General features: G+C 41.9%; 1 protein-coding gene across 3 annotated transcripts in view; it reads right to left on the bottom strand.

The window, feature by feature from the left end:
- Nucleotides 1-33: 33 nt before the first annotated feature.
- TMEFF1 (transmembrane protein with EGF like and two follistatin like domains 1) overlaps nucleotides 34-21,834 on the bottom strand; it is a 245,486-nt gene continuing 223,685 nt past the window's right edge. For all 3 annotated transcript variants that reach the window (XM_019491111.2, XM_059724477.1, XM_059724478.1), the window contains 5 exons: nucleotides 13,199-13,347; nucleotides 12,460-12,525; nucleotides 7,501-7,624; nucleotides 2,765-2,923; nucleotides 34-1,242 (listed from right to left, as the gene is read on the bottom strand). In XM_019491111.2, coding sequence (XP_019346656.2) covers nucleotides 1,158-1,242; nucleotides 2,765-2,923; nucleotides 7,501-7,624; nucleotides 12,460-12,525; nucleotides 13,199-13,347 — 583 coding nt within the window. In that variant the 3' untranslated portion in view covers nucleotides 34-1,157. The remainder of the gene's footprint in view (nucleotides 1,243-2,764; nucleotides 2,924-7,500; nucleotides 7,625-12,459; nucleotides 12,526-13,198; nucleotides 13,348-21,834) is intronic.

The following is a 21,834-nucleotide window of genomic DNA, read 5'->3' as shown; positions in this document are numbered from 1 at the left end:
CAAGTAACAAATAAACACACTAAACAGAGACAATATAGTGAAAACATTGTATTGTGACATGCTTTTCCAGTTCAAAATGTTGAAAGCTTTTTATTGAAGAAATTACTAAATCCTACATGCAGAATTTTAAAAGCCTAAACTACATATTAAACAGCTGAACACATCCTACTCACATTTTATCTCTGGATCTTTCAAACAACAACTAACAGGCTATTAATATAACTATGACCAGCAAACTAATTTGGATGGCCTTAATTTAGCTCTTGAAAGTATTCTATACAAGAGCACTGGTAATTCATTGACTTTATTTTTTGTTTACTGCATTTTAGTCACAAACACTATACAATCTGTATCATTGGTGTTAAAACATGTATCCTCTTAAAAAAGTTTAATAAGTATTAAAGCAGTTTTAACAGTGATAAAGTAGGCTTTATTCCAATTATTTGAATTTGATTATTCAACACTGGTTTTTACAATACTTAAATCTACAAAGACCTACTTTTTTGGACCTGTGCCAGCTGCCTCAATCAGGAAATTTCCCAAATTATGAAATTTATATTTTACTCTTTAAAAATAAAGTGTCAGTATTATTTATGAAGATGGTAGTGCTCAGACCCAGCCCATACATTTTATAAATATGTTACAACTACGCACAGCACACAGTTTCACAGTTCATGCGATAGGCAGTGTCTAAAAAATCAGTTACTAACTTTCAAAAACATTGAAATATCTACGGTATTTAAACACAGTGTCTTCTAGTTTCTCATAAGAAAAGTAAGCTGTAAACATCTTCGCCTTTAGTTCATGCCTTGTTTGCTAGGTAATCCTTTCCCCCCCTTTTTTTTTTTATCTACAACCATTGGTGAATAAGTCTGTGTTCTCAAAAATATTACATTCCATGAGTAAAGCACAAGTCTATTATGTAACCATGTGATACAGATACAGAAAATGAACTACAGTATTCAAAAACATAAAAGAAAAATTACTAAAACAGTCCATAGCTGTTAGAGCAGATTCTTTCAGAATACAACAGACCAATAGTGTTACACTAAAAATGTCCAAAAATAAGGCCTCTGAAATAAATATTTCCATTCTTTAAAAAAAGAGATAATAAAAATGTACATCACATGGTCAATGTGGGTATAAAAATCATCAAACTAAACCATTCTGGATGATGTATCTGAAGTAAAATGGCCTAAGTTTTGCTTCTGCCGACGTCCTCTATTGTTTTTAGGGCATTTTCTGTTTAAAGGAAAACAAAGAGAAGGCATTTTATAAATGCAGAATAGGACTGAAAGCATTATTCTACATTTACTTTCCTTTTACACCCCAAAATATCAAGATCAGTAGGGGAGCGCAGCTCACATCTGGGGCCCACTTTGGCACTTCAGAGTGTCTAAGAGACTGTGTGACCCCCTGGTTGCTCAGCGGAGACTTCTTCCATCTGAGACTGAGGCTCAATCCTGCACAGTTCTGAGCATTTTACTCTGATCCAGGAAATTATTTATCATTCTGAACAATCCTGTTGACATCGCTAGAACTACTTAAGTGCTTAAAATTGTATACATGATTAGCAGTGGTCCAGTAGTCTGGTAGCCAGGGGTGGTGCAGGGCTCTGGGGCCCAATCCTGCACAGGGCTAGCACAGGCCTGATCCTAGTGTGCTGGGATGGGTGGAGGCAATGTAGGGACTAGCCCATGGGACCAGAAGATTGAGTACTACTGGGCTATTGGTTAAAAAAAAACAGGAGGGAGGGAGAACCATAATAACTTCTGTATCTGCTCCTATAGTGGTCTTCTGTGTGGCATTAGACATCCTCTGGGCATATCTGTTGGATCAGACCTCATAAGTAAGAAAGGTGGGTGAAGGCCTATTTTGTCATCTTGATGGGCTTTGGCATGAAACAGGTGCTGAGCAGCTAGCAGTAATCAGGACTTAGGCAGTTATGTGCCCACAAAGCATCAGAAACTGAGGGCCAGATTCTATTCCATCTATCAGAACTGGAAACGGACTTAGATGCTTAAATGTGGTGCTATTCCACCCTGCTAAGCCTCTGGAAAACTGTTAATACAGATGGTGAGTGGGGTCTCCTCTTCCTCGCTGCATAATATGATTCAATCATAAAGGCACAATGATGGGCTATTAGAGAAGTAGATGTATTAATTCGTTTTCAGGGACTTGAACAGGGTGGAATAGAGTTCCACTTATGTGCCTAAGCCCTAAGGCTCCATATGTATAGCTAGCTGCATCTCAATTTCTAGTACAGTTTAAAGGACTTGCTGTGACCCATAAAGTCCTAAATAGTTAAGAAAAAGGGTATGTGAGGGATAACTTTCTCTCTCCATGTAACAACACTCCAGCTGTGACCAGTGGAAGTATTTAAACCACCAGCTTTGGTTTATATGCGAGGGAGAGGAGGCATGGCATTTTCTACCAGACATTTTCAGTTCTTGAATCACTCCCATTTTTGTCTACAACATAATCTGATTTATTGGATAAAATGCATGGCTTATCTGATCTCACATGCTTTTTGGTTTGGAGATTGGTGGAGATGTCCAAAATGGCTAGTTATGATCTGTATGTAAAGGGGTGCTTTCTTGAATCGCTAGACCAGACTAGGTTACTGTATTTTGTATTTGTTTAAAACACAGAGAATTTCGGAGTAGACAATTTCCTGAATATTTAGTTTCTAAATAAATGCATGCGTTTATAAAATGTATCCAGTCATAAAATCTGTGATGCATATTGCTTTGTAATTGCCTACCTTGTTATGCACATGACAATTGCAACTATAATGGCAATCTGTACAGCTCCAATTATTGCTGCAATAAGGACATGCGTAAGCTTCTGTCTACTTGGAACAACATATAGAATACTAAAGTCTGTCTTTTCACAGTGCTGTCCAGTATATCCTGATTCACACCTGAAAGAGAAAAGGAACATTTCACAGAATACACTGTTTTCATTGCTTTATAGATGAAGTATTAATCTGGTATATTGAAAACATGGAAAAATCAAGATATAACATAAGGACTGGAGGGTATTATAGTGATGGAGGAACTCACTCTTTGTGACTGCACTGCTACTTCAGGATGAATTAACGTCAGAGACCTAGTATGAAATATGAAGGAAATAACTGCCCAAGGGACTGCCTTTGAGGTTCTGCTAATTTTGAGAATGAATGAAGCCAGGAGGGCTGTAGCAGTAAACCAGTAGCGAAGAAGGTAGGGAGAAATGCAAAGTTTGATGGAGCATGGTTTCTTCTTCCATGGAGAAAGAGGGTGCAACAGACTGGGTGTTCTCCACTGTCAGAGAGGGCAGCTCCTTTCAACTAAATACAGCTGAGATAGAGGTTAAGGGCCTAATTCAGCAAAGTAAGTGTACTCTTTAAGCATGTGAGTTGTTTCACTGATTTCAATGGGAGTACCTGTCTGAATCAAGTTAAGCGCATGCCAAAGAGTCTTGCTGAACTGGAACCCAAATTAAGGAAGAATAAAGAGTTTGATAAAACAGGTGGTTAAGGAATAGTGGAGAAATGCAAACCAGAAAGAGGGGATGTAAAACTAAACAGGAGTACCAAGGGAGAATGAAAGACAAAGGAGAAAGGGAAGTGATACTGTGAAAGCAACATGCTAATATAACAGGCCTATCAGAGCTGAACAGACCCAGTAGAGTGGTTGCTGTCACTTACAGGAACTGATCCCTGAGAGATCTGTTTGTAAGCTTCGGGGTCCAAATGCAAGCCTGTCCCACCTTTCCCCATTAGCCTAGACTCACAGAATGCCAAGTTGTCCAGAAGTCCAGGCCACAAATTCTCAACAAAGGCCAGGTGAGTCCCCCGGAGACTGGTACATTAAAATCAGAAAAGCTCAGAAGTATGACAGCTTATAGGTCAGGTAAGTCATGTGGAAAGACAGCAGTCAAATTCCAGGCAAGACGGAGTCCTCCTCCACCCCATTAGAAACTCATTCGGAGGCAGGAAATGTGCTGGCCCTCTTCAGATCAAGCAAGTAACAATGCTTATATGGAAATGCTTGGAAATTTGGGAGGGGTTCGAGCAGGCAGGGAGAAGGCAAAACAGGAGCAGCTGTTGTGAATACCACATGTTGTGAGTAAACTAGCATATCTCATTGGAAAATTCAGTGGATGTTCTTAATGATGAGTAACACAAACTTAGTCCCTGCTGAGCCTGGCAGTGGTGAAGAAGCCAGTAAGAGGGTGCCTCTGGGTGACCCATGCTCTCAAGGGAAGGGAGGATGAAGAGCACAAGGAGAGGCAAGCAGTGAGTCAGGACTTGCTTGTCCCCTGTGAAGTCTACACAGTTAATGAGCTGCACCATGCAGCCAGAGCCAGCCCATTGGCCTCCCTTCACTTGGGAGGAGCTAAATATATACAGACCTACCTCAGCTTTCATTGAAAAATGGAAACCTGTGGCTTTTGGCCTTGTAAAGGCATCCTTGAAAACAAAGTGATGTAAAAATATCACCAAACTTGAATTAAATGAGCAATTGTCCTTCTTTTCTGCAGCAGGAGGCTGGAAAGGAATGCACAAAACTAGGAAAAGTAGGTCTGCCAAAGAATCACTCTTTATCCGACTCCCAAATCCACCCTTGGCCTTTGTGATACAATAATTACGTTTGGAGAGGAAAAAATGTGTTCCACTGGCCTCATCAAAACAGTGAAAGTAGTTCTAATTTCTCTTTTACATGCAGGGAAAATGCATTCAGCACTATGAAATCCATCATTATTATAACTTAATTTTACCTATCTATAGGCTTCTCTGCAGGAGTCATATTTTCCTCACAAATGAGAGAAGTTCTAATAAATGCAGAGTTATTAAGAAAAAGGCAAAACATTTTTGTAGGGATCATAAACCATGGATAGGAAAGGAACCAACAGAAATTCATGTATGTATATAAGAAAGAAAAAGCTGAAAGAGGCTGAAATTATATGTCCGTTACTTAATAGGAAGGAATAGAGAAATAGAAATGATAGGTAGAATCTATCTATAAGTAATGATCGGAAGAATAAATCTATGATAAGTAGAAGGTTAAGGACTTATTTGCTGCTTTGCTTTTGTCTTCTTTGGGCACATCTACATGAGATGTTTGCTGTGGAGCTGATTAATTAGCTCCGCGCTAAATGTCTCAGTGTCTACATATGTGCCCCTATTAGGGTGCAGGAAACTAATAAAGTCCACAGCAGGGTAGTACTTGTAAATACAAGTACTACCCAGGTGCTGTGGTATTTTTTTTGTGCAGCAGGCAGCAGTGCATGTGTAGACACTGACCCAACTGGCTGTGTTACAAGGGCGCTTCAGTGTGGGGGCCAGCCTCACGCTGAAGCACCCTCGTGCCTCATCCAGCCCCTCCACAACACACTGAACCCAGTCGGAGAAGCCCTCAGCTGGCAGGCTGATCCCAGGGCCCCTGCCAGCTGGGACTGCTCCGACTGGGCTCCATGTGCTGTGCACGAATACACATTTATATATGTGTGCCAGGACTGCGAAGGGGAAGGGTGCACTTTAACTAAAGCTCATCGAATGAGCTTTAGTTAATGTGCCCCTGTGACTATTTTTCAGTGTGGAGACTGAAATATATGGTGCTGGAGTCTACTGGAGCAGGGTAATTAGCACGCTCCAGCAGACTCAATTAATTGTAACTGCAGTGTGTTGGAGCAGCCTCGCTTCACATGTGCTGTCCATGAATCAACTCCAGAGCTGATTGCTCCGGAGTTAATTGCTCCTGGGCGCACGTTCAAATGGCACCTCCAGGAACAAAAAGCTCCAGAGCAATAAGCTCCAAAGTTTATTCATGTGCACTAACTGCACAGGTAGATGTGCCCTTTAAGGAAGCTAATAACCATAGTAGGTTTAATACAAGAATTATTTTTAAAACTAGAAGAAAGAATGCAGAAGAAACAAGAAAAAATAGTTAATGAATACTTAGATCATCTTAAAATATGGAATTAATAATGATTCAGATTCAGTGTGTCACCTTGGAATGCATTCCCAGAAATACTGAAATGGTTGGAAATTATTTTTGAGAATTCCTGGGGTTGGAGTCAGGATAGACTTTGAAGACAAACAAAATACTTTTTTTAAGAGTGGAACGGGGGGAGGGGTTGAAATACTCAATTCTAATTACATGATAAACTGATAGCACAATTAACAACACAACCTATTTCTTAAGTACTTAATGGAAAGTAAGATGGTAAATGGCAGACAATGGAGGTTTATCAAAACAAAATTATGCCAACGTGCTTCTCACTACTAGGTGAATAACACTGAATTATTTCTTTAATTAGAGAAGAAGCAAGGGACATAACAGTGCCTGGCTGGTGCAGCCTTTCACTGGGGGTGATATGGAGCTGCACCTTCTCAGGAGGAGCAGGAAGCAGCTCAGAGCCCAAACATATTGAGACCATGTATGCTCATGGCTGCCACATTTGATGGGGCGCAATTTACTAGCACATCAACTGACCAAGCAGGCCCACTGCTAGAGTTATGAAACCATAGCTACCTTTCTTTGTATTCCAGTTGGGTAACAGGTACCCTCAGAGCAGAGGACTGTGCAGGTCTGCCTAGGCTCTGTGTAAGGAATAAGGTAGTTTTTTGCCTTCACTATGCAGCTGGTCATGTGTGGTAGCAACTAAGATGCAGCAGACAGATTGTATGTAGTCATTCATAAGTTATTTGAGATATCAGTGCTCACTACCTAAAAGCCAGGACTACATTTTAGACCTTGGTATACACTTGGCTTGCAAGCATACAGATTTCTGTGGAAAGGATACCGAGATTTGTATGTAAGCATGTAAATAAGAACTGCTTACATACATCAGAGTTTCTACATGTACAAGTCTGCTGTGCACAGAAGTGAAAAAGCACAGTACAAAAATTTCACCCCTTCACCTTTACCCACTAGATGCTGCAGTTTATTCTGCTTATGAAGCCCATTACTGCACCTGGGCACCTAAGTAGGATCCATTCCATTCTGTTCCACTCCTGGAGAGTCATTAAATGCTTCTACTTTTTAACACCACATTATCTGACTTTTAACACAAAAAGAGCAGTGAGGAAAGGGAGTATCAACCCACCTTCACAAACCTGAACTTCCCAGGAAGCCCCAGCTTCCTTCTCAGACACCTACCTGCATCCCCATAAATACATCAGCATCTATTCATCTACGAAGCACCCAGACATCTGATATATCAGGTGCTACGAAAAGCTCAGTGGCAGAGTCACACTGGCCTGCAGAGCAGCACTGGGTGGAGTGATCTACTCCTTCCTAATGTGTGTGCAAAGGTGGTGTTGGGTGGTGCTGCACAACCTCTGGCACAGGGAGGCATCTTCCCTGCCAGTGTGGCTATTAACAGACTATTGGGAAGTAATGCTTTTGCTATCTTATGTATAAAGTCCACTGTTGTTTACTCGGCGCACAGAATGTTAGAATGCCTTTTTGACACAGGCAGGATCTATGCTACTTATATTCTCTTACTTACCGGCAAGAAGCCTTCTGAGTGGAATAAATGAATTCGCATTTTCCATGTATACAGTAACCATTGAAACTTTCTGAGCAAGGTATATGGTTTCCAATATATATGTCTTCTCTTTGATCGCTGGCATCTTAGGAAAAAAGCACACATGAAGACAGGTTTACAAAATATCAGAGAAAAACAAATTATAACAGCTAACAAAACTCTCTCTGCAGAGATGAAAGATGAGCCCTTTGTGGCAACTAAATGTGCTATTTTTGTGGAGAAAAATCTCCCTGAGGAAGAACCAACATGTTGCAAAAAGAGTGGAAGTTCTGGGCAAACAGCTGGAGCACACAGCATTGCACTTAGGGAAGGCTCCTTCTTCCAGCAAAGAAAGAAAACAAAAGGGTTAAAAGGGATAAAACAGCGCTCCATGATTAAGAAACCTTGCTGAAGCCCTGATCTGATTTCCTGAGTCGTTGATGACACCACAATGGAAATCCTATGAAAAGATGTTCACATTCTGAAAACCCTCCAAACATTGATGAAAACTTAAAATGGGCAGATTGCAGGCACAGCTGGTGAACTCAGACTGGTGGGGCAGGTGGAGCATCACACGGGGGGGTGGGGTGGGGGGGGAAGCAGGCATTGCAGCTGGCTGGGCACTCTGGACAGGAGCAGGGAGGCTGCAACACTCCCCCCCCCCCCCCCCCCCCCCCCCAAATGTGCCACTCCATCCACCCCCACAGTCTGAGTTCACCAGCCATGCCTGGCAGACTGTTAGCTTGCACTTTTTCAGATTGTGAGACTATACAAAGATTTGATCATTTCTTGCCTACAGTCTGTCCCTACTTATTCCTGAAGTGCAGGTGGCTCAAACAGGGAAGTCCCTCTCTAGCTCTGAACTGCTCTAAAACTCAGGGATTTCAGGCCCATTTCCACACATAAAGCTGAATTTGTGGCATCATGGTCAGACTCGACTCAATGAGCATGTCCCCAGAAGCACGCACATGCAGGGGTACGTTTTTCTCACAGGACAAATAGCAGCGGCACAAATGTGTGTTATTTGTTGCCACAGAAATAGGAACATAGGACTCGAAGAGGCCTCCCAGGCTATTGGGTGCATCCCCAATGAGTGGCACATGTGGTTTGCAGCACCTCAAAAGTCTGAGGGGCCACAAACCACATGTGGTATATGTATAAGCATTTGCTGCACTGCTAATTTGTAGTGCAGCAGCCTTTTTTGATACCAGGAGATCCTGGTGTAAAAAAAACCCCACCACTGAAAGAAGTGATGCAGCGCATGCAGCAGCAGTGTGCGCTACAAGAAACCAGAGCCTGGCCAGCTGGCTTAGCACCACTTCTGCCCAGGAGGCCCTTCTACGTGAATATTTATACTGATGCTATTTGTCCCTGGGCATGACCCCTGCATGCATGGTCCAGAGTGCGGCAAATAGATCTGGGTGCGGTAGCGGAGGCTGAGGCCAGCACCTGTGCTAGCCCCAGCAGCCTTACCTGGGGTCCTGGGTGTCTCCTGGGGCAGCAGCAGTGCCAAGCTGGCTCTGGTTTCCTGCAGCACATGCTGCTGTGGTGTGCGCTGTGCCACTTTTTTCAGCATTGGGCTTTTTTTTGACACCAGGATCTCCTGGTATCAAAAAAAGCTGCTGTGCTGCAAATCTGTAGTGCGGCAAATGCTGGCACATGAATCACGTGCAGCTTGTGGCACCCCAAACTGCTTTGAGGTGCTGCAAACTGCATGTAGGTGCTCACAGGGACATGCCCAATGGCCTGGGAGGCCTGTTTGAGTCCTACATTCCTATTTCTATGCCAACAGATTACAATGTGAGAAATCTAGGATTGTAATTTAGGGGCAGATGCAGAAAAGGAAAAACTAGACTATGTGGGTAAAAGTTCTTATGGAGATGAGATGCAGATATTTGAAATAATAGCAAAAGGAAAAGAGATAATGATTAGATAAAGGAACTTTTTTTTTAAAGATGATTTATTTTTCTAATTTGCTCTAGACAGAAAGTCCCTTTTAAAACAGTGGCGAAGGAATCAGAAGCTTATTGGATAAGGTTATGGTTCAAAAATAAATAAAAGGATATATGGCTTGTTCAATAGGAATCAAATGTGACTTCTTATATATCTGTTATACAATAAGGCATCAGCCCAAATTGATACCTTTGACGCTGCCATAAAGAAATGAATATTGATGCCCAAACATTCCAATTACCTGTAGATAATGATTTGTGAAGGGAACCCCCCCCCCCCCCCCCCCCAGCTTATTGGTAGAAGATCCATGTGAAAAATTCCTCTTTACAGTTTTGTAGATTCCAATACTTAACAATGAAAATTGTGCCAGGGTTATTAAAAGTGGCCATAATGAAAGTGAACTGAGCAAGCAAGTCTTAAAGTAGATCAACCTCAGTTAATCGCCTGGATGTATCAAGACAGTATATCAGCAGGTAATACTGCAAAAGAATATATAATGTGTGACAAAGCCATGACTGGAATATATTATTCAGGGGCATGAGAGACAAACAGTGGTACAACTAGGACAGAATGACTGGGGCAGCTGCCCTGAGTGCTGACTTGTCGGGGAGGAAGGTGGAAAAAAACAGCTGCTGCCACCACCATGCATTTGTGCCAGAGACAGTGGTAGCAACCAGAAGTCACTGCTACTCCTGTGTGTGGCAGCTGCCCTGAGTGCCCAACCGTGTCATTACGCTGCTGGGGACAAGTTGATATAGAGAAAACCAGAACATTAACCGATATGATTCTTTTTTTTTTAAATAAGAGGGCCAGATGGGAAGTCAATCAGATGATAAAGAGAGAGAGAGATGGATGGATAAGATCAAAAGAAATAGGACTGAAGAGAACAGTTAGAACCAGGGAATGAAAACAGAAGGATGACTCAGGAGCAGAAAGGAAGGGGGTACATTTGGGGGCACTTTATAAGACATTGGAATAGAAAAAAGGTTGGGGTGGGAAAAAAGTTTAGAATCTTGGAACAGAGATATCTGAGGGGATGGACCTCTGACAGCCAGTGTGAAGCAAAGATCAGTTTCTTAATGCAACATAGAAGAATGGTTTTATAACTTTTATAACTTGAAATGTATCACATGCCTTCATGTCTAGCACCAGATCAGGACAATAGCTGTTTTTATCCCAAAGTTAACTCTCAGTACCCCGAGGACTAGAATATTCACCCACAGTAAAGTGTACCAAGGTTGTGGGGAAGAGAAGGCTCATTCTGAGTATCTTGCCTATCCCCACATCCATTCAACATTTCCCTACAAAGAACCCTCCCCCACTTCCTAACTTTCTCAGAGCAATTTCTCCTCTACCTTTCTGTCCCTTGCAGATCACAGATCAGCCAGAACACCTGAGTAGCAAACTCACTTTTCAGAAAAAGTCTCTTTGGCTGTGTCTACACGAGATGCTACTGTGCAGTAGCAATGAGCCACTGTACAGTAGGTTGTTGCTACCACACAGTAGCATTCCCAGACACTAATGATGATGTGACACTACTGCACAGTAGTAATGAGCTACTGTGCAGTGACAGTACTGAGCAGTAACACCAGTTACTGCACAGACATTTAGTACTTTCTTATGCTGTGTATAAGCAAGTACTAAATGACTGCACAATAACAACTGTGCAGTCTGCTGCTCGTGTAGATGCGGTCTCTAAACTCTAGACCTAGAATAAGCCAACTCTCATTGCTAAATACAGGCTATCCATCCCCTAATCACTTGCTGAGCATGTCTGCATGAGATGCTATTGCATAGTGGTTAATGCACATTTATTTACTTGATTATTTCTATACTAAAGAAATGCATAGTAACCGGACTTACTGCACAGTAGTGCTGGCGAACACCTTTTAAGTGAAGCTACTGCACAGTAGCCTAATAATATTCTGCACAGTAGTGTATTAGCACTGTTGGTAATGTGACACGCTAATGCACAGTATTATTCAGCTACTGTGCAGTTAGCACCTTGTGTAGATGTGCCCGCTGTGTTGTTGGAAAGACAGGACATTGCACCAGTGGGAAGCAGCTAATAGTAAGAGGGATGGATGGAAGGTACATGGTGGTTCTCAGCAGAGCTGAGATGAATTCTAGTAGAAAATCACTGAAGTCAAGACTCTTGGCATGGTCCTACCCTGCAGCAAACACATACCAATGGCCTCCTCAGCCTAATGCACCATAGATGGGGGGGGTCTCTCCAAAACTCTGCAAATTAGTGACAGCCCTGGGGAGATAGCCAGCTTCTAGAAGTTGCTGGCATATTCATAGAGACAGACTTTTCTTTCAAAGAAGTTGAGAAAATGCAGTTGGTCTTTCATTTCCCAGTAATTTTTTGCTCTATTCTCCATGTGCACACACATGCACAGCACTTCATTTTCACCTCACAAGCAAGAAGCTAAAACTCATGCTCCTATGTGCCTTTCTCCTCACCAGAGGCTCACAGTGTTCCCATTGTCCACACTGGCATCTAAAAAGCTGTTAAATTTAACATATGTAAATTACTGACCAATAAAATAAATGAAAGGCAGAATTGAAGGACCTGGGCCATTCACATGGTTGAAAACCTTTTAAAATACTTCAGTTACTGCTGTTCAAGAGTTGTAGCAATAGGCATGGAACCAGTTTTTCAGAAGGGATCAAGGGAAGCAGGGGGGCTCTACAACACATACAGTTCTATTGTCTTGGAGACAGTTAAAGCATCTCCATAGCAACTCAGAGGGTGTTAAACATGGAAAGGAGTTGTCCAGTCTCTTAGGGCAGCATGTCAGGCAGATTCACAATGTATTCATACTTCCTGCTTACCAGCCATGGCATCATAGTGGTGTAAGAAATAAAGTGGTCAAATGCCTCTCTGAGAGAATGAATGCTTCAAAGCAGATGAGAAAGAAGCTTTGTGATTTATTTCCATATATGTGAAAACGTAACATATCAGCACAATTATCAAGACAATACCTTTCACCTCTGGTCGATATTGCATTCCATCATCTTTCTTTCCCACTGAGTTAATGTCATCTGTGTCTAGAGGATAGATTCATAAAAATATATCTGTTTACAAGTATTTCTTTCCAGACCATTTGATAAAATAGTAGGAAATAATTTTTGAGGAACTACCATATTTGCTTGATTTCAAGATGATTTTTCCCCCCATTTAACATAAGGAAAAAGGCCCTCATCTTAGAATTGAGTACAAGGTGGCAGGGGACAGGCAGCTGCTGCCTGCCCTCCCAATTGGTTCTGCATCCCCTTCCTCTCCCCCCCATAGTCTTGGGCCCTTGGTCCTCACTGCCACCACAGCCATAGCCTCTGCCCCCCAACTCCCCTCTCCCCCCTGCTTACCCTTGCCCCAACACTGGCAGTTTCTGCCCCCTTAGTGCCTCCCTCAGCACCTGCTCCCCCAACACCTCCCCCACCACTTGCTCCCTTACCACTACTTTCCCTGCTACAGTGGTGGTAGGGATGAATTTAAGACAATCCTCCAATAATTAGATTCTATAAATAAACTTTTTCCATGTACTGAATCTAATAATTGGGGGGGAGGATGGGGGGGACGGACGGACGGACAACATAAATTAAACAGAGGGAAATGTATTTTTCTGACAACTACATCAGCCAATTTTAATACAAAAAGGGGTCTCTTGAAGCTCTTTGTGTCAGAAGACACAATTCTACTGAAGAACAAAATTATATCTACCTGAGCAGTGACCAAGATGTCTTATATCAATCTGCTCCTGTCTCAGGCATGATGCTTCTCGAACAAAGCATGGATTGTTATAGGAACTTCCATCAGAAGCGCACACAGGATTAAAACTGTATCCACTGCAGTCTATGTTGCACACACACCTGTTAATAAAAACACAGGCAAAAAAAAAATTACATTCTATGCTTAGAGTATGCTCTGCTTATACATTAAAAATAGCATTGATACCATAGGAATTTGCGGCTTGTGGCTATCAAAGTTATTGTCATCTCAGATTTTTTATGGAAGTTACAGAGTTGTGAATAGAAACTACAGTGTACTCTTCAATCTTTACTGATGTTTTTTGGTGGGTTTAATATGCTGTAAATCTTACTGATTATTTTGCTACCTGAAAAATGATAACACATACAAAGGTTATGTATTAATACATGTATTATTTTATTTATTAATAAAACAATTTAGAGCATCGATTCTTTTCATGAATGGATAAAACCAAAAAGAGATTCTATACTTTTTTGGTGAGGAAACTGAATGATCCTTTTGAAGAAAAATGAGCTTCCATTTCTATTAATCACTACAAAGTAGCCATCCCTATTACTTTAACAAAACATTCATTCAAACCTTTGACAATTCATAACAGGTTTCACAACAGGATTATAGAATCTGGAATATTTCATATTATAACTAATTAAATACATTTTTAGTTTTCAACAAAGAGTGTTCCTTATTATTTGTAACAAAGAATCAGAGAAAGAAGAGTGGAAAAATCCCCGTTAAGCAGCTGATTCCTTCTCAGGCAAGGGTGAGATTATCTTTATAGCCAGGGACCTGTATAGTCCTGGGTACACTTGGTTCAAATAAGAGTTTTTGTTAAGAGTTTCATGTTTCATCAGTTCTGAATCCTGTAATTCCACATCTGTGAATGTACCATGGAAAAAAATTCCAATTCAGAAGTCCTGTTATTCTCTTGCTTATTTAGTTCAATAAAACTCATGCTGTTACTGCTAATCTAGAAAAACAAAACAAGCTATTTTTACATGCGTGTTTCTTCATGTATTTTGTCCAGCTGTGCAACTACTTTTTTGTCTTCAGATTAAGGGATGGCATGCCACAAAATAAAGGAGCATTGCTGAATAATTGAATTTCCTAGTATACATCTGCTGCTCTTCTGCTTCTTGCATGTTGGCAGGGAGTGTGAAAGAGTACACTGCATGTTAAATCCTGGAAGACAGGGGGAATGGTTGTGGGGGAGGGTTCTTCACTCCACCATGCAATCCCTCTAGCGAGCATGAGGTTTTAATGTGGCCAGATTAGAGACAGCACACAATATAATAATCACTGCTCACTCAAAGTCAGTGATTATCACCCAGAGTGCTGAGGCACCCTAAAGTGCCCTGAAATCCTTTCAAGAGTGCCACAGGGTGCCACTCAAAGTTAGCACTGTTACATGTATGATCAAGGGTTGCTTACAGACATAAAAAACCTCCAAATACTTTACTTTAAACTCCAGGTGCCCCCCTCCCCACTTAGCTCAGCGCATGCCCAGAAGAAGTACTGTGTTGGTTGGACACGGCTCGCCTAATGTCTGTACAGACTGGGTGCTTCAGCAGGGCTTTTATGGTGTTTTTATCTAATAGCTGATTGAATCAGCTTTATATAAAACCACAAAAAAACCCTGCTGAAGTACCACATCTATACAGATGCTGCGGAGTTTGGTAGAACTAATGTGCTGCTTCTTCTGGTGTACTTGACCTAGGATTCACATGAAAAATCTAGAGATTTCATATGGGAATCCATAGTTTAAAAACCATCCTGCCCTGCTGCAATCTTTCTCAGTTCTTTGCAACAGAAGAATTACTGTATTACTTTTGCTTAGGCAAGGACAAGTGAAAACTAAGAGATAACATTTTCTGAGGGGTGCCTTGAGTCTATCCTGGGGTGTCTTGAGGTTAAAAAGGTTGAGAACCACTGCTCTAAGCGGACACCGATTTCAAACATAGAAGGCTGATTTACCATGAGTTTACTGCTCTTTCATGGTCTGAAAAGACCAAATGAGAGTAACAGATACATGTGAACCTCAGGTCTAAAGCAAAACTCACATGATCACAAAAGCCCTGAAGAGATGTGGCCCTGACTAGAGCACATTGAATGAATTACTCAGCACAACATAACATGACAAGTAACAGAGTTCCTATTACTTCCCTTAGGCAACTACTCCATGCACTAATGGGTGCCAGTGCTAGCAAGGCTCCCTGAATAAAGGTGAAGTTACACGTTACGCTTATACCATACTAACGACACTTAAAACCTGAGCTTCTCCACATTCAAGCTTATTAACTCGTGCTAAGTGTCCTCTGAGTCTCAAAGTCATGCCATTTCAGGCAAGGGTTAACCCAGGGCCATGCTACCTAACTCATGTTAGGGTAACTTCAGTCGGCTCCAAGGAGATAAAACAAGCAATTTGTAGTCCTCCAGCATCCCAGGATGCACCACTCTCAGCCCTTCACCCCCACCCAGAGCAGGGATAAAGCCCAGGTGTCCTGGCTCTTAGGCATACTCCTGCTCACCAGCCCTCTAGTGGCAAGTCAGAAATGTGCAGGCAAGAAACAGTATTAATTCTTAACATGTGACTGCTCACAACATGGTTAACACTACTTGATATACCACAGATTTTGTATGGTGTAAGTGTAACATGCAACTTCACCCTAAGATTAGTAGATGTCTGAACTTAGTTACTTTGTGCCTTTGGGATTTTTTTTCTGCCTACAAATAACTTGTGTTATTTAATAAAATGTAAGTTTATCCTGGCTTTAAAGATATTATTTGGTCTAGTGATATTTACCTATATATAAACTGGGAAATGTCACTACCACCTGGAGCCTTTCTTGCATGGTACTGTAATTTTAAGCATGTGCAAAGTAATTGTAATTGTAACACTGCCTGAATACTGTAGGCTAATCCTAACTGGCATGTATGCAGCTTCACTGCTATAGTGTGGGGCACTTATGCACAATTCAGAATTCAGCTCTGCCCACACACGTCTGTGCACATCCATTGAGTATGGTCAGTAGGGCTGAATTCTGGCTGGACTGACTGGCTGGATATTACTAATTACCTGTGGGCGCACACTTCTCAAAAGGCAATCACTCCCCCTCCGATCTCTTAGTTCTAATCCTCAAAGGGACCTTACAACACACCTTTCGTAGATGAGCCTACAAACTTTACTTCATCAATCTACTGGATACAAAAATTCATGCACCTAATATAGACACTGGATTCATAGATTCATTATGACACATTACAACCTGCCTGACATCTGACACACCAGGTTCCCTGCCTCTAGCTGACCACATGCATTCCTTCACACATTTTCCTCCCTTCCCCACCCTCCCTTCCTATCTCTACACATTGTCTTCCAAACTTCCACTCACTTGCATTTTCACAGATTTCTTGTTTACTTTACCTTCTTTTCCACCTTGGAGAACACAGAACAACAGAAGTCTCCCGATGCCTGGAGAAGGGTGTTTGTGCCCAAAAGCTCGCAAAGAACTTTCTTCCAACTCTTTAGTTGTTCTAATAAAAGATATCACATCTACCCAAAAAACCTTGTCTACCTATGTCCTTAGACCCACACGGCTACAACCAACAACCCAGTAAAACCTTTACTCATTTTTATATCTAATTATAGATAACAAGGGGTTATAAGAATTCCATATAATATCACTAAATAGCAGGCTCACAGCTTAGCTGTTTTATGGTTCTCATAGTTAAACAGCGCTGCTAAGTGCACTTCAACTATTACTTATATAGCACTGCTCATCTCGTAACTAAGATTTGCATCATCTTCACCTTTCCTTAACCCAGAAGAACCATTTCTGTGTGAGTATATGCACACGTGGGGAACTCCTAGCGATGCGTATGTATGCCTGCACCCTCACCCCCATAACCTGCCCCACACAAACACCTGTTCTCAGACAAAAAAAATTGCATTCAGCTAGTACTACAAATGAGATGTAAGTGTCCTATTGCAAAGCCCTTCCATCACTTGTACAGTTAAAATGAATGCATTTTCATCCTTGTGGTTCCTGATGGTATGAAGCTGTTTTGTAAAGATATTTATTTTTCCTTCCTCATGGTGTTATTATAGGTGAGAGTGAAGGCAGCTTGGCAGCTGTCAGCAGCCATTTCCCTACCTCATTGTGCTTGGATTTCTTTTATGGTTAATCTTAGTTCTGAATTTCCTTAATTTGTAGGCCTTGTTTTTGGAATAGCTATAATAGTTTTTTTATTTCTGGTATTTTTTTATCCTTAAGTTGCAAATAAGCACTCTTAAATTCATCTATAATAATGTAGTTAGTATCTGGTAATATGTTTTCACTACTACTACTACTACTACTACTACTACTACTACATTTATTATTACTATTTTGAAAAAAAATGTCTAACTTTGACCTGGACTAGACCTGGGAGTAAAGATGTCTCTCTCTAGAGCTGGTCCAGCTCTGCAGAACAGGTCATCAAGAATACAGTGGAACAATTTACATATGATGTGCAGTAGCGTAAACCCAGATTGCCAACTGCCCATACGTTTATGGATGGTCTGTAAAAAAAACAGCCTAAAATTTCCATAAAATCCATAAGAAATAACTGAGCCTTTGTCAAAGTAAGAAGCCCTGAACTTGCTTCAAGATTTGCTGCCTGAATGAGGTTGCATTCACACATCACTGCTAGACAGAGAGACAGAAGCAGTGTCACCTGGTGTCTATGCAGAAATGCAGCTTGGCATGCTGCAATGAAGTGTCAGTCAGGGCTTTCTGGTTCACTGGAGCCTCCATGGTTCCTTGTGGCCAGGACAGAGAGAAAGGATTGTGAGTAGGGTAGAGACATGGGAGACCATGCTGGAATGGGTAGGGGGAGCAAGCCCAACAAGAGTAAAGCTGAGGTTGGACTTGGGGAAGCATGGTGAGAGTACAGTGGGGGGATGTCATCAGGGTGTGGGATAAGTAGGGGACCCCTGTATGGGGGCAACAGAGTATAAAAACATTGCTGCAGTCACACAGGGATGCCAGCTCAAGATTTTTTTTATGACAGTGAAAACATGTCTCAGTTAAAAAAAAAAGTGTGCGTGTGTGTGTGTTGGGGGGGGGGGGAGGGGGGAAGGATAGTTACCCTGAGTAACCTGGGGGAGATGAAGTGACCACACAGCATCCCTGGGCATTGTCTTTTGGGGAGGGAGGGTAGTTGCTACACTGCCATTGGAGCAGCCTGCCCTACACCAGGTGCTGACGCTGCTTAGGGTGTAGAGCTGTCCTGTTATGTCTTTGCTGAAATGCCACTGAAGGCAGGCCCCATTGCCTGGAGATTTTCTGCTGTCTCTGGAGCCCTAGAGGCACTTTGAGGACACCCCAGTGTGAGTGAGTTCCTTGCAAAGAAATGCACAGATACACAAAGAAGCAGGCAAGACCCACAGAAACATCCTCAGAAGAAGAAAGAAAGCATGGCTACCTGCTGCCATGAACTCTTAACATTTGGTTTAAGCATTCAGACAAGGACTCTGCTGCCCTACTGTGGCTTACTGGTAAATGTGGTCTTGTTTAAGAAGTGCTGCCTGTTCCATCATCTGTGACACCCAAGAGCACTACTTCCCTTAACAAGGTAAGGTCCTCTTCAAACCAAGCTCACTTCTGGGTAACTGGGGGAAACACAAGGAGTGCTGCATCTTGAAGGCCTGATTTTAGAGTCTGAGAAGCTGCTCTAGATGCTACCTTTGAGCCTGGCCTCGAGGGATTCACACAACAGGCTATGTAGAGTCTGGAGATCCTTAACAAAAACCTCTCAATGGCCTTCATGACAAGCTAATGAAATGAAACGGTGAACCTGGCCTGTTAATTTATCATTTGCTTATTTCTTTGTATATCTATCATGGATACAGGGTATTTTTAAACAAAGATGTTAATTTTCCAAAATTCACAGACTAACTTAAACTGTAACTTTTCCAGGTAGGAAATAGTGGAATTTGACTGCTGTAGTTGAAGGGAAATTGATACATTTTTTTACTCCATAACAGTCTGAAAGAAGACTGGAGGGTATGAGGTGGGTGCCAGCAGGATGGTGTGGGTGGCATGGAAGGCGTGACTGAGGATGACACACGGAAAGGGCTTCTGCAAGAGGATAAAGGTGAATTCAGTGGCAGTCTAGAGGAGAGGCCAAAAATATACATGGAAATGGTGGTGGGATGGGATAGGTGGAAAGTTATGCACAGAGGCCAGGGCTATGTACCAAGAAGAGGTCTGTAGCAAGGTTCCTAATCGTCTTCTGTTTATAGCAATACTATTTCAGCTCTAACATGCACCAAAATGCAGGGGGGTGTCTGAAGCACAAGCATAAAAGGAGTCCTTACAGCACAGAGGTATCAATGTTCAAAGCTGGGTCTTCTTTTCCCCCATCTCTACCAGGCTCCTTTCCCACTTCCCCTATAGCTAGGCACACACATCTATTGTAGTATGGAGGATTGTGCTTTACAGGCCAAATGTTTCAAAGAGTGAGTATGGGAAGGGAACTATGAAGCTCTTGTTTGCATTCACAGCCAGTTGGAACAAGTCACCGAATGAAGCAGATATGTTAAAAGAACCAAAAGAACCATACGCTCTGAACAATCACTAAACTCTACATGGTGCCAGGAGTAAAAAGGAAATTATGAAAATATGCAGAGTGGAAAAACAGAATTGTTAAAAGTTTCATGAGAAATGAAATTTGGAAGAAGTGGATAAAATTTGAACAGTTGTTTCACACTGCATCCAAAAGCAATCTGTGCCAGCAAAAAAGAAAGACACCCAGAAAGAAGTCTTAGCAATTATTTTTGATAGAGACTTGTTCTGAAGTATTTTATGTATTGAATGGCTTTCAACTAACTCAGGCAGAGGCAGCTATGTGTTGTATGGAAATTTGAGGAGACTGTACATACATAAAAGTAAAACATAGGAAAAATGCGTTTAAATTAGAAGATACAGAAGGAAGGTGAAATTACACAAAAATTCATGACTGATTTGAGGCTAAAGAGTCAACCATGCACTTTTAGGGGCCAGAGTCCCCAGTGAGAAACTGGATCATGATTGGAATATGGAGCATACAACTTAGGAAGCTACTGGAAAATCTAGAGTTAGCTTTAGACAGAGCATTTTAAATTTGCAAAGCAATGGAAGTTACCCACTCCACACAGACCACTTACAGAGGGTGTGCAATGCTGACATCTTAGCATGAGAGAGAATCTAGGATACTATACAAAAAGAGGTCAAAGCCAGGAAGGCATGCAGAGCTCAAAGTCAAAGTCTAGCACAAGCAGCAGATGGAGTTGTTTCATGATATGGCTCCCAACTCAGGGTAAGGAAATGCCCGTCACATGGGACATGGAGGGAATAGTGTTACTGCTATTAAGTTTTGGTTTGAAAAGAAAGAGGTGCCCTTGTGGGCTGTGTTTCCTAGACAGAGAATATAGATGAAGTCCTGTGAAACTCTTGCTGTTCACAGGCAGCTGGAACTAAGCCAAGTAAAGCAAAACTTTTACAAGTCCTGTAATCACTGAATGATTGCTGTATACCAATACAGTTTCCCCAAACTGCCTCCTGAAAAATCTTCCCACTATCTCCAAACCAGAAAACTACACAAGGGGGATGAATGAAATGAGCAAAGGGCCATATTAGGAGAGCCAAGAAGGAAGTAGAGGTCTGAGGAAGTCAGGGAAAGAATGAGGATGAAAAGGGGCAAAAGGAAGCAAGGATGTGGAAGAGCCTGAAAGCAAAAGGGATGTCTGGGAAAAGGAAACCTTTGTTGAAATTTAACTCTTTGGATCACAATTTTTGATGATATGTAGCTCAAATGGTTCTGCTGTTGCTGAAAAAACATTTCATCCATGAAACAATGACATTGAAATTATTTCAATTCACATTATTCTGGTGACATTTTTGTTGAAAAAAGCTAGAACCCTCATGATTGGAGCAGGGACTTGAAATTTTCTTGAAGGTACCTGATACAAAGATATCAGGGATGCTTTTGATATGCTAAAAATCTGCTCAAATTTTTCAACGTTATAAATCTTTGGGAAACGGTGATTTACACAAGCCTAGCATAGTCTTGTTTGAATTTTACAGCTCAATCCCTTAGAGATTCTCCTTGAGCTGAACAGGACTTCCCCTGAAACTACAGCTCTGGGCTGCCCCAGGACATGCCAAGTTCTTCCTTATGTCCAGCCTGAATCGGTCACGGAGCAGTTTATGACTGTTCGATCTTGTCATCCCTTGGGGAGCTCTGGTGACTAGTCATTCCCCCAGATCCTGGTGAACACCCCTGATAAACTTATAGGTGGCCACCAGATCACCCCTGAGCCTGTGCTTATCCAGGCTGAAGAGTCCCATGGCTCTCAGCCTCTCATAAGGTTTGTTTTTCTGACCTCTGATCATGCGCGTGGCTCTTCTCTGCATTCTCTCAAGCTTCTCCATATCCTTTTTGAATTGTGGAGCCCAAAACTAGATGCAGTACTCCACCTGCGGCCTCACCAAGGCTGAGTACAACGGGAGAATGACGTCCCAGGATTTACTTGAGAAGCATCTATGGATGCAAGCCAGCGTTTTGCT

The sequence above is a fragment of the Alligator mississippiensis genome, chromosome 3 (assembly GCF_030867095.1).
Source record: "Alligator mississippiensis isolate rAllMis1 chromosome 3, rAllMis1, whole genome shotgun sequence".
Lineage (NCBI taxonomy): Eukaryota > Metazoa > Chordata > Crocodylia > Alligatoridae > Alligator > Alligator mississippiensis.
Note: the sequence above shows the minus strand (reverse complement) of the source record. Positions and strands in the feature narration are given on the sequence as shown.